The sequence below is a fragment of the Myxocyprinus asiaticus genome, chromosome 36, assembly GCF_019703515.2.
Source record: "Myxocyprinus asiaticus isolate MX2 ecotype Aquarium Trade chromosome 36, UBuf_Myxa_2, whole genome shotgun sequence".
In the NCBI taxonomy this organism is placed as follows: Eukaryota; Metazoa; Chordata; class Actinopteri; order Cypriniformes; family Catostomidae; genus Myxocyprinus; species Myxocyprinus asiaticus.
In genome coordinates, this window is record NC_059379.1 from 23,300,535 (window position 1) to 23,312,237 (window position 11,703).

General features: G+C 36.8%; 1 protein-coding gene across 1 annotated transcript in view; it reads right to left on the reverse strand.

The window, feature by feature from the left end:
• Positions 1–10,661, reverse strand: part of LOC127426724 (protein shisa-9A-like) — a 39,343-nt gene extending 28,682 nt beyond the window's left edge. The window contains exons 1-2 of the mRNA XM_051673695.1: positions 9,873–10,661; positions 8,239–8,345 (exon numbers count right to left, since the gene is read on the reverse strand). Coding sequence (XP_051529655.1) covers positions 8,239–8,345; positions 9,873–10,387 — 622 coding nt within the window. The 5' untranslated portion in view covers positions 10,388–10,661. The remainder of the gene's footprint in view (positions 1–8,238; positions 8,346–9,872) is intronic.
• Between the last annotated feature and the right edge of the window lie 1,042 nt (positions 10,662–11,703).

The following is an 11,703-nucleotide window of genomic DNA, read 5'->3' on the forward strand; positions in this document are numbered from 1 at the left end:
TGAAGATGCTGACGCAAAGTGCTGAACTACCCGCTGATATGACCGGGACCTGGTCTTGGCTCCTCAGCACAAAACCTGAATGAGTGGTTGCATACCAGCTCCTTTTATACTCATATGTCCGGGGGAGTGGCATACAAATTCCACTCGCCAATTCCCATTGGCCTTTTTTCAAAAGATAAGAGGTATTTGGGGCTCCCAAGAGTGACCCCCAGTGTCACTACATCGACACAACTTCTCATTCCCTCCATCAGGGAATGGAGGTTATGAAAGTAACCATGACGATTTCAAGAGATAAGAAGCTTATGGATCTCATCCATCAAGGCAGGATAAGTGAGAAACACACTTATGATGTATATGTCATTACATCAGGGACAGCTTTACAAAAATCATCTATTAACTGGATAGATTAAAGAAAATCATTATCTGGATATGCTTGTTAACCATGTGCAAACGTCCTTTTGTTGGGAACCATTACTCTTATATTGTAGGCATTTTTATGAGGTAGCCTCCGCTCATGCAAGATATACGTTACACTGATTGAATACACAATAACCAGACTATCCTTAAACAATATCACACGAGCAAGAGTGCCGTTATCATAAATATCAGCACAGCTCATCGGGTAACTTAAATTTCAGACACAGCATGGCCAGTTATTTTGTATATTTTTGCTCCTTTCACAAAAATAGTTGCACACGAAGTCAAACCAGGAACAATCGTGACAGTCTGTCTGAAATGCTGCGGATAAAGACAAATGGGGTGATACAAACACTGAAGTGTCCCAGTGCTGTTATACTAAATATCAGCACTCTTTAAATGCAACTTGTCCAATCCGATTAAAACACTGGAGCTAACTGTGGTATAATGAACTTTGTTTAACTTATCATACTCCTGAAATGGCTATGGGCCTTTCAAACACATCAGATCTCTTTCTCACACATACACACACCCATAGGACCCTATTAACAGCACTATTTCAAACCACTGATCATCAGAATTATCCAGCTTACAGTAACACCTGTTATGCAATTAATGCCAGTCATTGCCTCTGGGGAAAAATTCCCATCACTATAAAATCTGAATAAAATTGCAAGTCTGTATCTATTGATCATTATAAATTCCAATCTGTGCCCTGCCCCTGCTGTTTTAGATTAAAGATAATGAGTCTGATTTCAATCATAAACAAATACAAATTTTCACTGTGGTGTTCCATGGAGTGGTACTCATCCATGCTCAGTGTTGTAAGCATTAGATGTACATTCAATTTAACCTTGACTTAATCTGCCAGTTTATTTGTATGTAAAGCTGTTTTTGTATCTACTATGTCTATACTCTACCTCATAGTTTCCCAGCCTTTTTTGTCTTAACCCCACAGCCCCATTTTATACTGGATAGATATCACCTGCAACATTAACATTATTTAAATCCCTCTTTAATAAAAACAATCAATACTGTAAGTGAAAAGCATTCTCACCGAGTAGCACATATAAATTTTGCTTTCCACAAACTTTTAATTCTTGGACACATTACACATTACATACAAAGCAAACTCGAAATCAATCCAAGTACCCCTGGAACCTGTTTAAGTAACCCACTGTAGTAAATGTACTCCTGGTTGGGAATCACTGCACTACACGGTTACATGGCATAGAAATCTTTTAGTATTATTCATTAGAGTTTCTGCTTTGATAAAGAAATCTGGGTGTCCACTTAAAGCTGGAGCTGAACAGACAGAGAGCAGAAATGATTCCCATTTCTGTCATGTCAAATGATAAACAGGCTGGAGGTACTAAGTGTTCTGCAGCAAATACATTAATCTGTCATTTCCCCTCACTGCCGAGTGCTACATGAAATGAATTATGCATACTTTTGGGGCAGTGTGTGTTGATCTAAGGATTGGAGACTGTGTGTGTTCAAATGTGTGTTTTTGTGCTTGTATGAGCATGTCCACCATCAAAATAGACACAATCAGTTATGTTGGGAGAACCTAGGGACAGGGCTGATTACAATCAATACAAACATGAATGACATCTATAGGTGACAAAGGCAGTCTGGGTTGGATCTAATTTAATAGGACCTGAACTATCAGTCCTATAACTGAGGAAAACCTAGTCCAATGATACTAGCATGCACGCATTGTGTTGTCAAGAAATGTTCTTCCCACAAGTGGATTAACTTTTGATTAAAAATGTTCTGTAACACAAGAATTCAATTCCCTTTGAAGTAATTTCAGTAACTTCTGTATCTGTGTTATCTGTCTTGGACACACTGTAAAAAATCCAACAAATATTTTTTTTCCCAAATAATCTCATGAGCATTTTGGATTTTGAAAACATGCAATAATGTATTTCGACTTGCAACTGCTAGTTTAGCCAGCAAGTTTACCCATCTATTTAGACTAACAAACATTACAATTTCCACGATGCAAGCCTCTGTGTGATACTATCAGGGAGCAAATGACTTGTGAGCGCATGCTCAGTAAGGTTCTCACTTAAAAGCAAGTAAAAGATTTGTATTTTTTGAGTCTCACACATACTTGCCGATTTGAATGAAATTGAATCTAGACAAAAATAGGGCCTGTTTACATTTAGTCAGTTCATGCATCTTGATCGATTCAATTGCTATCGAACTGAAAATGCACATTTCTTATACTCTTGGCCACTTAAATGTGTCTCTGCAAAACAGATGTAAATCCGATCTACTATTTCCATGCTACAGTATTTAAATATAACAGTTCACTTTTGAGAAGATAATAATGCCAGGCAGCGAAATTCTTCTGCACTTGATATGATTTATGAAATGGTGGCAAAAATTGCTTAAATGATTCCGATACAAAAGGCAACAGCTATTATGTGCCACGTTTTCTTTGTCATCAGCATTACATTTTCTATATTAAAGAGTTAAATGGGAGAGAAAGCAGAGTAGCACTGATGGAAGAATATAGTGTTTCTACAGGAAATGACTACATAGTCATGACAACTTGTAATAACAATTCGTACAAGTTGGTGAAATGGTTTATTTATGCAATACAAATGATTTATGTATGTCAATAAGCTAATATGCTTCCCTTGTATCGCTCCAAACCCCAATGTTTTCTTTCTTCCATGGTACACAAATGTTATATCCTATTAAATTCATGGTTAGGTTTATATTTTGGGTAAGGGGTAGACTTTATGGTTAGGTTTAGGTTTGGGTTAGGGGTTAAACTTAGGAAAAATCATAATAACATAATTCGTTGGTTCATTTATTTTTCTCTTCGGGAGTAAATGTTGTAATTTTTTTGTATAAGCCAGCTTGTACAATTTCTTACTATTTCACCATCTCAATTTATTACGACTTGTTATGAGACCAGGTTAGGGTGCCCTACATCAGAATGTGACACCTAACATTAAGATCGTATCGAGTTGTAAATACTTCTTTCCGACAATATTCCCCCAAATGTTGGCTCAACAAGCCTAATGGAGTTCAGTTGGACAAACATTTTCATACTGAGCAATGTTGCTATTTTATTAAGGGTTGCTGTTTTATTCCAGACAGATGAAAACCTCAACACTGGCTGTAGAGACAGAGAGAGAGAAAAACCTTTTCTCCAACTTCATTGCTTAGCTTGACCAGCGAGTGGATCACTAGCATTTGGACAGCTTTTCTTCCTGTCCATCCATCTTTGCTTTATTAAATATGTTCCACAAAAATGCTTCCAGGATCACATAAGCTATTATGTAACTGATATATGCTTCTGATATTATCTTTCTTATATAAGAAAAACGTATGATGGTGGCTTCCCTAAATTAACCACACATTCAAGTCTGTTAAGTGCTTGGTGTGACACAATACATGTTTACTGAGTTTCAGAGACCTATCAGATGTATTGCGATACTGAAATGTGCATTTGCATATATGACAGCATAAAGCTCCAAATAAAGGTCAATGCAGTAACCTACATTTAACATTTAGGATCTTCCAAAATCTAGTATTGTGGGCACTGCTCTGCCATTTACACCACCTTTAAAGGCGGTCTTCTTTAAAGGTTTAGAGCATGATAGAAAGGCAATGGTGAGTCTGGCAAAGATTCAGTTAACTTCTTCAATTTCAATAATCAAAACATTTAGGACAGCCGCTATTTCAATAGAATGAATCTTCTCTTTTCTGAGACTTGAAAATGTTTTTATTCATTTTATAGCAAGAAATAAAATCTCACCACTGAACACATATTTATCGTCAAATTTCCTCTACTTTTGTCTTTTTATTAAAGCATGGAGTATGGTGCTAACAAAGTTGGTATTTTCTTGTGAACATGGGCACTAGCATTCTGCATGTGAATTATAATTAGCATTGGCATCAAGTATCAGACCTGTATGAGTGCTATTTCTGTGACGCACATCAGATGGCCACATGTCCCTTTTCCCCCAATGTGCTGGCTGCCCAGGAGGAAATAGGCTGCCAGCCTGTCCTCTGGGTGTGAAATCAGGGCCAGTTCTCCTTAGGGGATACCATGCTGACCTTAATGCAATCCTGGTGGGGGATTTCTGCCATTGTTGCATGGCAGCATTGGTGGCTATGGTCGCTGAGCCAACAGAAATATGCTGCCTGCCTCAAGGAGCATGAACCGTGGCCCAGTAAACGGGGTGAGATGTGGGGGGGGGGGCTAGGGTTGCAGCAGACAGGGGACACACACACTCTGTTCTCATCCAAAGCCAACAGTTATATCAGGCAAAAGAGAGAAAAAAAGAAAGAAAGAAAGAAAGAAAGAGTGCAGGATAGGCTCATGTGGAAAATAGCTTGCACTGGATTATTTATAGAGTGTCATCATTGGAAAACAGCGCAGAAAACACTTTACAATAGAATGTTGAAAACACTACAATAAAGAAAAACAAGAAATGTAAGAGAAAAGCATTCCAAAAACTGGTAGAGATTAAGATCTTAATGGAAATCTACTCTGTATTTGTTATTTGTCCCTCTCTCTCTCTCTCTCTCTCTCTCTCTCTCTCTCTCTCTCTTTTTTTTTAACAATTTGTATGGTAATAAAATATACAGAAGCTAAGATGACTAATCTTTTTTTGTGTGTGTGTGTGTATGGGTAACAGTTAAGCCATCATCTAAATGATTTTACATTCACAGAAATTAAACATATTAAACAAAAGTGGAAATATATTTCATCAGTACTACAGTATAAAACAGAATATTATCTGCTGTGATGACCAGCATTTTTGAACATTTTGTTACATTGCTTTAAGTTAAAGAGAATAAAAGATTGAGATTTTATTTATCTTTTATTTATCTTTTTTTATTATGAATACAATTACTCCTTATTGCTTTAACTTTGTCAAAACACAAGATATGCATGGCAAAATTTTTAAAGAGCTCTAGTCACATTCTCATGCAACAATATTTAATAATAGCATTTCCAAGTGTACAATTATCATTTCAGGATCAAAATGACACAACTATGACATTCAAAGAGAAGTCATTTAAAAGTCATTTTAGGTTTTAGTCTTTGGCTTTTGAGAAAATCAAAATGAAGATATAAAGAAAAGTCAGATATCTATTCAGTGGCTTTAAAGTTCAAAGTAAGTTTTTGAAATGAGAAATAAGTTTGAACTAGGGGTGAACTACAACAATTTGCACCAACAAAAAAATAAATCGCATGGAGGAAGACTGCAATAGGTTTTGTAACATGAGCAGAACATTATATTCATTCTTCATATAGTTTTCACTTGCCAATTACGGTAAGTTTGCTGAGAAAAACAGGTTTTTGATGCACTGTCATCTTTACAGAGTCTTTATGAAACATGCAGATTTGCTTTATGTGCCTGGCATAATTGCAAGTAGTGCTTGATTTCAAGTGTTTGTGCTGGCACATAGCTCAAATTAAATGCTGGATAATAGTTTTCTGCTCTTTCTTTTGGGAAACCACATGAAAGCTATTAGTTTGAGCTGTGGAAAGAGTCCCACAAGATCTGCAGTCATATGCAACTGAAAGACTCAGTAGCTTCTAAAAGTACACTGTCAGAGAAATGCCTTTGTTTCTAAATTCAGGTCATTCACATCTTGTACAGTAAAATGACAAAATCCTTCAGAATCCTGGCTTTTTGCGGGAAAAAAAGTGTAATTTTGCACTTTCAGGGAGGTAATGAAATCTTTGATGGGATTATTCAGCACATGGTGGTGTGAGCATATGGATCGATTTTTGTCGGGTTTTCAGTAGAGGAATATGAGGAGATGAGGAAGCCAGCATACAGGCAACACCTTCAAACTTCTTTTAATGCTAGATCAGTTATGTGAAAAACAGTTGCCTCTCATGACCACTAAAATTTCATATCAACATCAGCAAATCTGACTACTACTACAAGAATATAAATTAAGAACGTATAATTAAGAATGCTTTTCATTTGTATGCCCTCATATCTTCCATTACATCTTGAAAAACGGTTCCCAATAACGCATCTAAGAACTATAAAGGAAAATCAACCTCTCCTAAAATCAGTGCGGTCACTGCTAGTACTTACTTTAATCCAAGCTGTTATCTAACCAGCTTAACATATTGAAATAACAATAGCAATTTAACCTCCAGCATGCATCATGTCTTTTTTTTTTCTCATCTCATTTTGAACATTTTGTCATTTAAATTCAGAGTGTATGTATAGTGTGAATATAGTGACACAAAAAGCAGGATTTGATCATCTTCTCTGTTACAGGTCTTTTTATATTCAGTATCAAAAGACAGGAACTAAATGTCAGAATTCTCTAATCCATGTCTTTTCCTTTTTCCATTGATAACTAATTTAAACAAAGGTATCTTTAAACTTTAAAACACATCTTTACATTTTAATTACATGGTCTCACGATCCGCCACTCAGAGGTCAATCTCAGAATTTGGAATATTTCCAAGCATGTTCAAGCCCAGTTAATCCTCTGTATAATCACTGAAATTACTTGCTCTTTGCTTGTCTGCCTGTTCTCATGATTTAGGTTCAAATAATTTGCTCATAGAGAGTAGCCCAGAGTATGGGGTCAGAGGTTAATTGTATTTCACAAAATTACACCCAAGTCTACAGATTAAGAGCTGGTACCATGTGACTAATGATCATGATTGTCGAATAAGAGGTTAGCCAAAATGACTCATCCACTGTGGGGTTTTTTCTATTACAGAACAGAGCTGACATTACATTATGTTGGTTTCAAGGTAAAATCTGTAAATCACATCAAGACTTATGGTTGGTGTGACCTTTCTAATGTTTATCTAATTGTTACTTTTTTCTTTGTTAATGTATCTTTTTTTATTTAAAACACTCTATTACAGCACCACTGATTTTTATGTTGTGCCAAAAATGGATCTACTTTTGTTAAAAAACACAAAAAATAAATAAATAAATAAATAAATAAAACTAATCTAGTGCTTTTTAGAATCTTTTTTTTTTTTTTTTAAGAGTGAGGTGCTTGGTTTGAGAAAAAAAGTCTGTGAATTATTACTGTGCTTTGTCTTTGAGCTTGAAAAATATACCATAAAAGTGATCTGAGCTTTCACAAACTTCAGATGGAGATTTCTACAATAAGCATGGCAGTGAAAAAAGAGTGACATTGTCTTTGTAAGAAGATGAAAGGGAAATTTCTTCAGCTACTGACTCACATCCTCAGTGTCAACTAAAATGGATCCCTTTGAGGGGTTTTTGATATTCTCACTGTATTTTGTGTTATATCAACACAGATATATTTAGAGAGCTAATAACCATAGAGGAGGTGATGTAATCACTCTAGAATCGTAACAAATGAGAGTTTAAACATTTGCGATAATGCCGTTCATTTTGAGCTGTTTGATCCCGGTGTTAAACAATACTGTACACACAACTGCAGTGGCAGCCCACGGTAGAGGCCATAAATAGGCTTTCACAACAGCACTGTGCTCAGCATCTCCTTTCTCTTTACACATCTCTATGTAGGCTGAGCTTAGAATAAGAAAATTAGAAAGTGCTACACAGCCCAAAAATTTTCACAGCTGCACCACAAGCAAAACTTTGGATAATACAGAATAGGATTTATTATGCTTGTAATTTGTAACTACATGTGCAATTCAGTACACAAGTACATTATATTGTGTGCAGGGTCTGATAGATTTATTGTGAGCCAAAAGCAACCATGCTTTTACACTGCTTCAGGCCATTTTCAAAACAGTTTAAATGCAGTGCATAGTTTATGCTTAGCTCGTGGGAAAAGAGAGGAACTAGGTTACAATCAACTTACGCATGTTGTTTGCTCTCGCCTGCACAGTGTCATAATGCTGTGTGTGCATTCCGATGGCCTCCTCATGATGACCCTGATGGGCACCTTGCATCACACTTGCCACAGCTCTGTTGAAGCACAAGCAATTTCATTAGCTCAGTATGTCCTTAAAACGCCTTAAATTCTAAACTCTGAAAGAAGTTGGCTTTATTTAGATATCAGACCAGAGCACAGAGTGATACAATGCCAAGAGACTGACATCTATTCAGCGCTATTGCTGTCGCTGTCCAGAGTGCTGATTTAAATAGAGCACGTTTTCCTCTCAAAATGGATGAGCAACTCTTTCAGCGACCAGCACACTGTGGGCTGAGCAGCTCTCATCAGAGGTTCTGACCATTTGTATCAGCAGGAAAAAGAGATTCCCACCTCTGCCATCCAAATTGATTTGCTAAAGGGTAAAAAACTGACAACTGGATGTTATGCAACATGATGTAACATCTATGAGGGTTTGTCAAATTCTTGTGGTTTACATGTTCAAGTTAACCACATTTTTATGTTGATTAGGTGGCTTGATACCAGCAGTCCATTAGAAAATATATCACTGAATCAACCTGTCTACATTAGGTTACACAAACAAAACACATTTAGGTTAGGTCATTTTATTTACCTTGACAATTTAACAATGTAACTAATTTATTTGTGGCATAATGTTGATCACCACAAAAAGTTAATTTAGTCTTGTCCATCATTTACTTAATATATATATATATAATTTAAAAGAAAAGGCAAAAATCGAGGTAACTGTAAGGCACTTACAATGGAAGTGAATGGGGCCAATTTTTGGAGGGTTTAAAGGCAGAAAAGTGAAGCATATAATTTTATAAAAGCACTTACATTAATTCTTCTGTTAAAACTTGTGTATTATTTGAGCCGTAAAGTTGTTTAAACTGACGTTTTTACGGTCGTTTTAGGGTTTTATAGTTTACTTTGTCACGTCGTCATGGCAACAAAGTTGTAAAATTGGATATAACTTTACACTGAAAAAGTTAGTAAGCAATTTTATCACACTAAAATCATGTTAACACGCATTTTGTTTACGTCTTGTGGCTATACTTTTGAAACACTGTGTATTTTAATGTTTACCGATTGGCCCCCATTCACTTCCATTGTAAGTGCCTCACTGTAACTCTTATTGTTTTATTTTTTTATTATTATTTTTTTAAGAAAAGGAGGGACAAGTCGAAATTATTATTATTATTTTATTTATTTATCTATTTATTTATTTTTAGTAATCAACATTATGCCACAAATACTGTCGACAAAATACTGAATACTACTTAACTATATTGAATCCTAAATATTCCTTTAGGTTACAATGGCAGGTTCCCACTTTTTAGTGCGTGTATATACCGGAGCTTTTTAAATGAGAGGAATTTGTGAGGTTGCATAACAGAAATGCATATATTAATTTAGATATCTTAATTGAGATCCAGTGAACAGATTGTTCTTCCATTAAGCAGGCAAATGCATATAGGCTCAGCAGTCTAATGAAAACCAAAACCTTAGAAAAACAGAAAAGCTAAATTCAAATGGAAAAATCGATTTAGCCTATGTGTGATTCAACGAAAACCACACAAAGAAGTCGCCGTACTTACCGAGACATACTTTCTCTGTGAGGTCTATGAGCCTTTTCTAGTCCAAGTTTTGTAAATATCCCCACCAGTGCCATGATTGCCACTACTCCACATATTATATATACTATCAAGTTTGTTTTATCCTTGGTTGGATCATGTCTAGGGTCAGTTTTCTTATATGGTGTTTGCCCTGTTAGCCATACTGGCGTATCGTAATTTTTACAGGTGCTCTGATCCAAACGAGAGTTTTTAAAAGCGCAGCAAAAGCGGAAGCCACAAGTGCCGCAACAGTATAAATAACTGCCTGTTTGGCAAACGAACGGCGGGTCCCACTGTCCCATGACATCGTAGTAGCCCCGACATTTGTCCTCTGTGTGTGGAGCTTCGGAAACGCCGCTCTCCTCATCCCGAGACCCGTTGGATCCTGAGAGCATGATGAAGCCCTCGAGCTGCTGCTGCGCTTCTCCATCCGCGCGGCACAACAACACTAGAACTTTCACCAAGAAGTACTCTAAGAGCAAGACTGTCCATCTCATCCTGTAGGCTTCCTTTGAAGGACAAATTCAAACAGAAAATCAGATTGGTACTACCACCGACAGCAGGGCATAAATCCACTTGTGTGAACAAAGCCATTCGGGGAGGTTTGCATTTTCAAAGCGCTTCTCTCATGAGGGGCAGCCAAATTAACGCCACTGATTATTTTGTAAAGTCCACTCTGACAACTGTTGTTCTCAATCCCAGCTGTTCTGTTGATTTGTTAAGCAGTTTTAGCCCCGTGAAACCACTGCGCCAGCAACCCTGAAGGCTGTCTTTGTGCTGATGACAGAAGTGAGATGCACGAGCGCAGCAGCAGAACTGTAGCGCGCGCCTGATAGAATAATAGCATGTATGGGAGTGCGTGGGAGAGAGTGCATGGGAGAGAGAGTTGCGTAAAGGGAAGGAGGAGACAGGAGAGAGACTGGCCGAGAAAAGGTATTCTGTAGTAAACGAATCATAGTGAAAAGTTGCCTTCTAACTCAACACATTATATGCAACTCGTAATTTCGTTTTACAGTGAATATAAAGTCTTTAAAAGCGCGTAAAATACCCGCTGAAGGCACCTGTGATCAGAAAATAAAATCGCAACATTGCCTATATTGATCGTAGACCAGTTTTATTACCTGTAATTTGCCTGTGCCTAAGAAAAAATACTACTAATAAAATACAATAGGCCTATAGGCTTTCTTACGCATTGTGTGAATCTGTGCCCATCGGGTGTTGTGTTTCCAGTGCCTCTATCGTAGGAGAATCCTCTCATTTAAATGTTCACGATAGTCATTTATTTTCACTGCTGTATAAAGTGGTGGCTTCAGCGTTTAATAAACAAACAAGAGCTTGGTGAGATGCGTTTGGATACCTGTGTCGTTTATTTAGAAAGACTGTTAAAAAGAGCCAAGTTGAGTTGAAGTAACTCACTGAAAGATAATTTGTCATTTGTAATAAAGGTAAAAAGTAGTCAGTATAAAATATGTTAAACCTGGGTTTGTCTGACCTTCTTTCTGACCAACACTGTCATAATTTTCATCTCACTACTGATAGAATTGTCTCTCTAGTGTCCTAGATTATTGTTAGAAGACTGGTCGGCGAGACCCATTGTTGTTGGGTGAGAAATTATTATTAGATGCAACAATATAAGCCCAGTATTTAGACTGCAATTTAAGTAGGTGAAATGCAGAAATGTGGTTCAAATCCCATATTATACAACTTATATAATGTGAAAATCAAGAATTGCCATTAGAATGCTCTAATACTGGGAAATATGACTTTTAAGAAGAGTAACTAGTGGCATTATATTCTAGGCTGTTCTATCAAA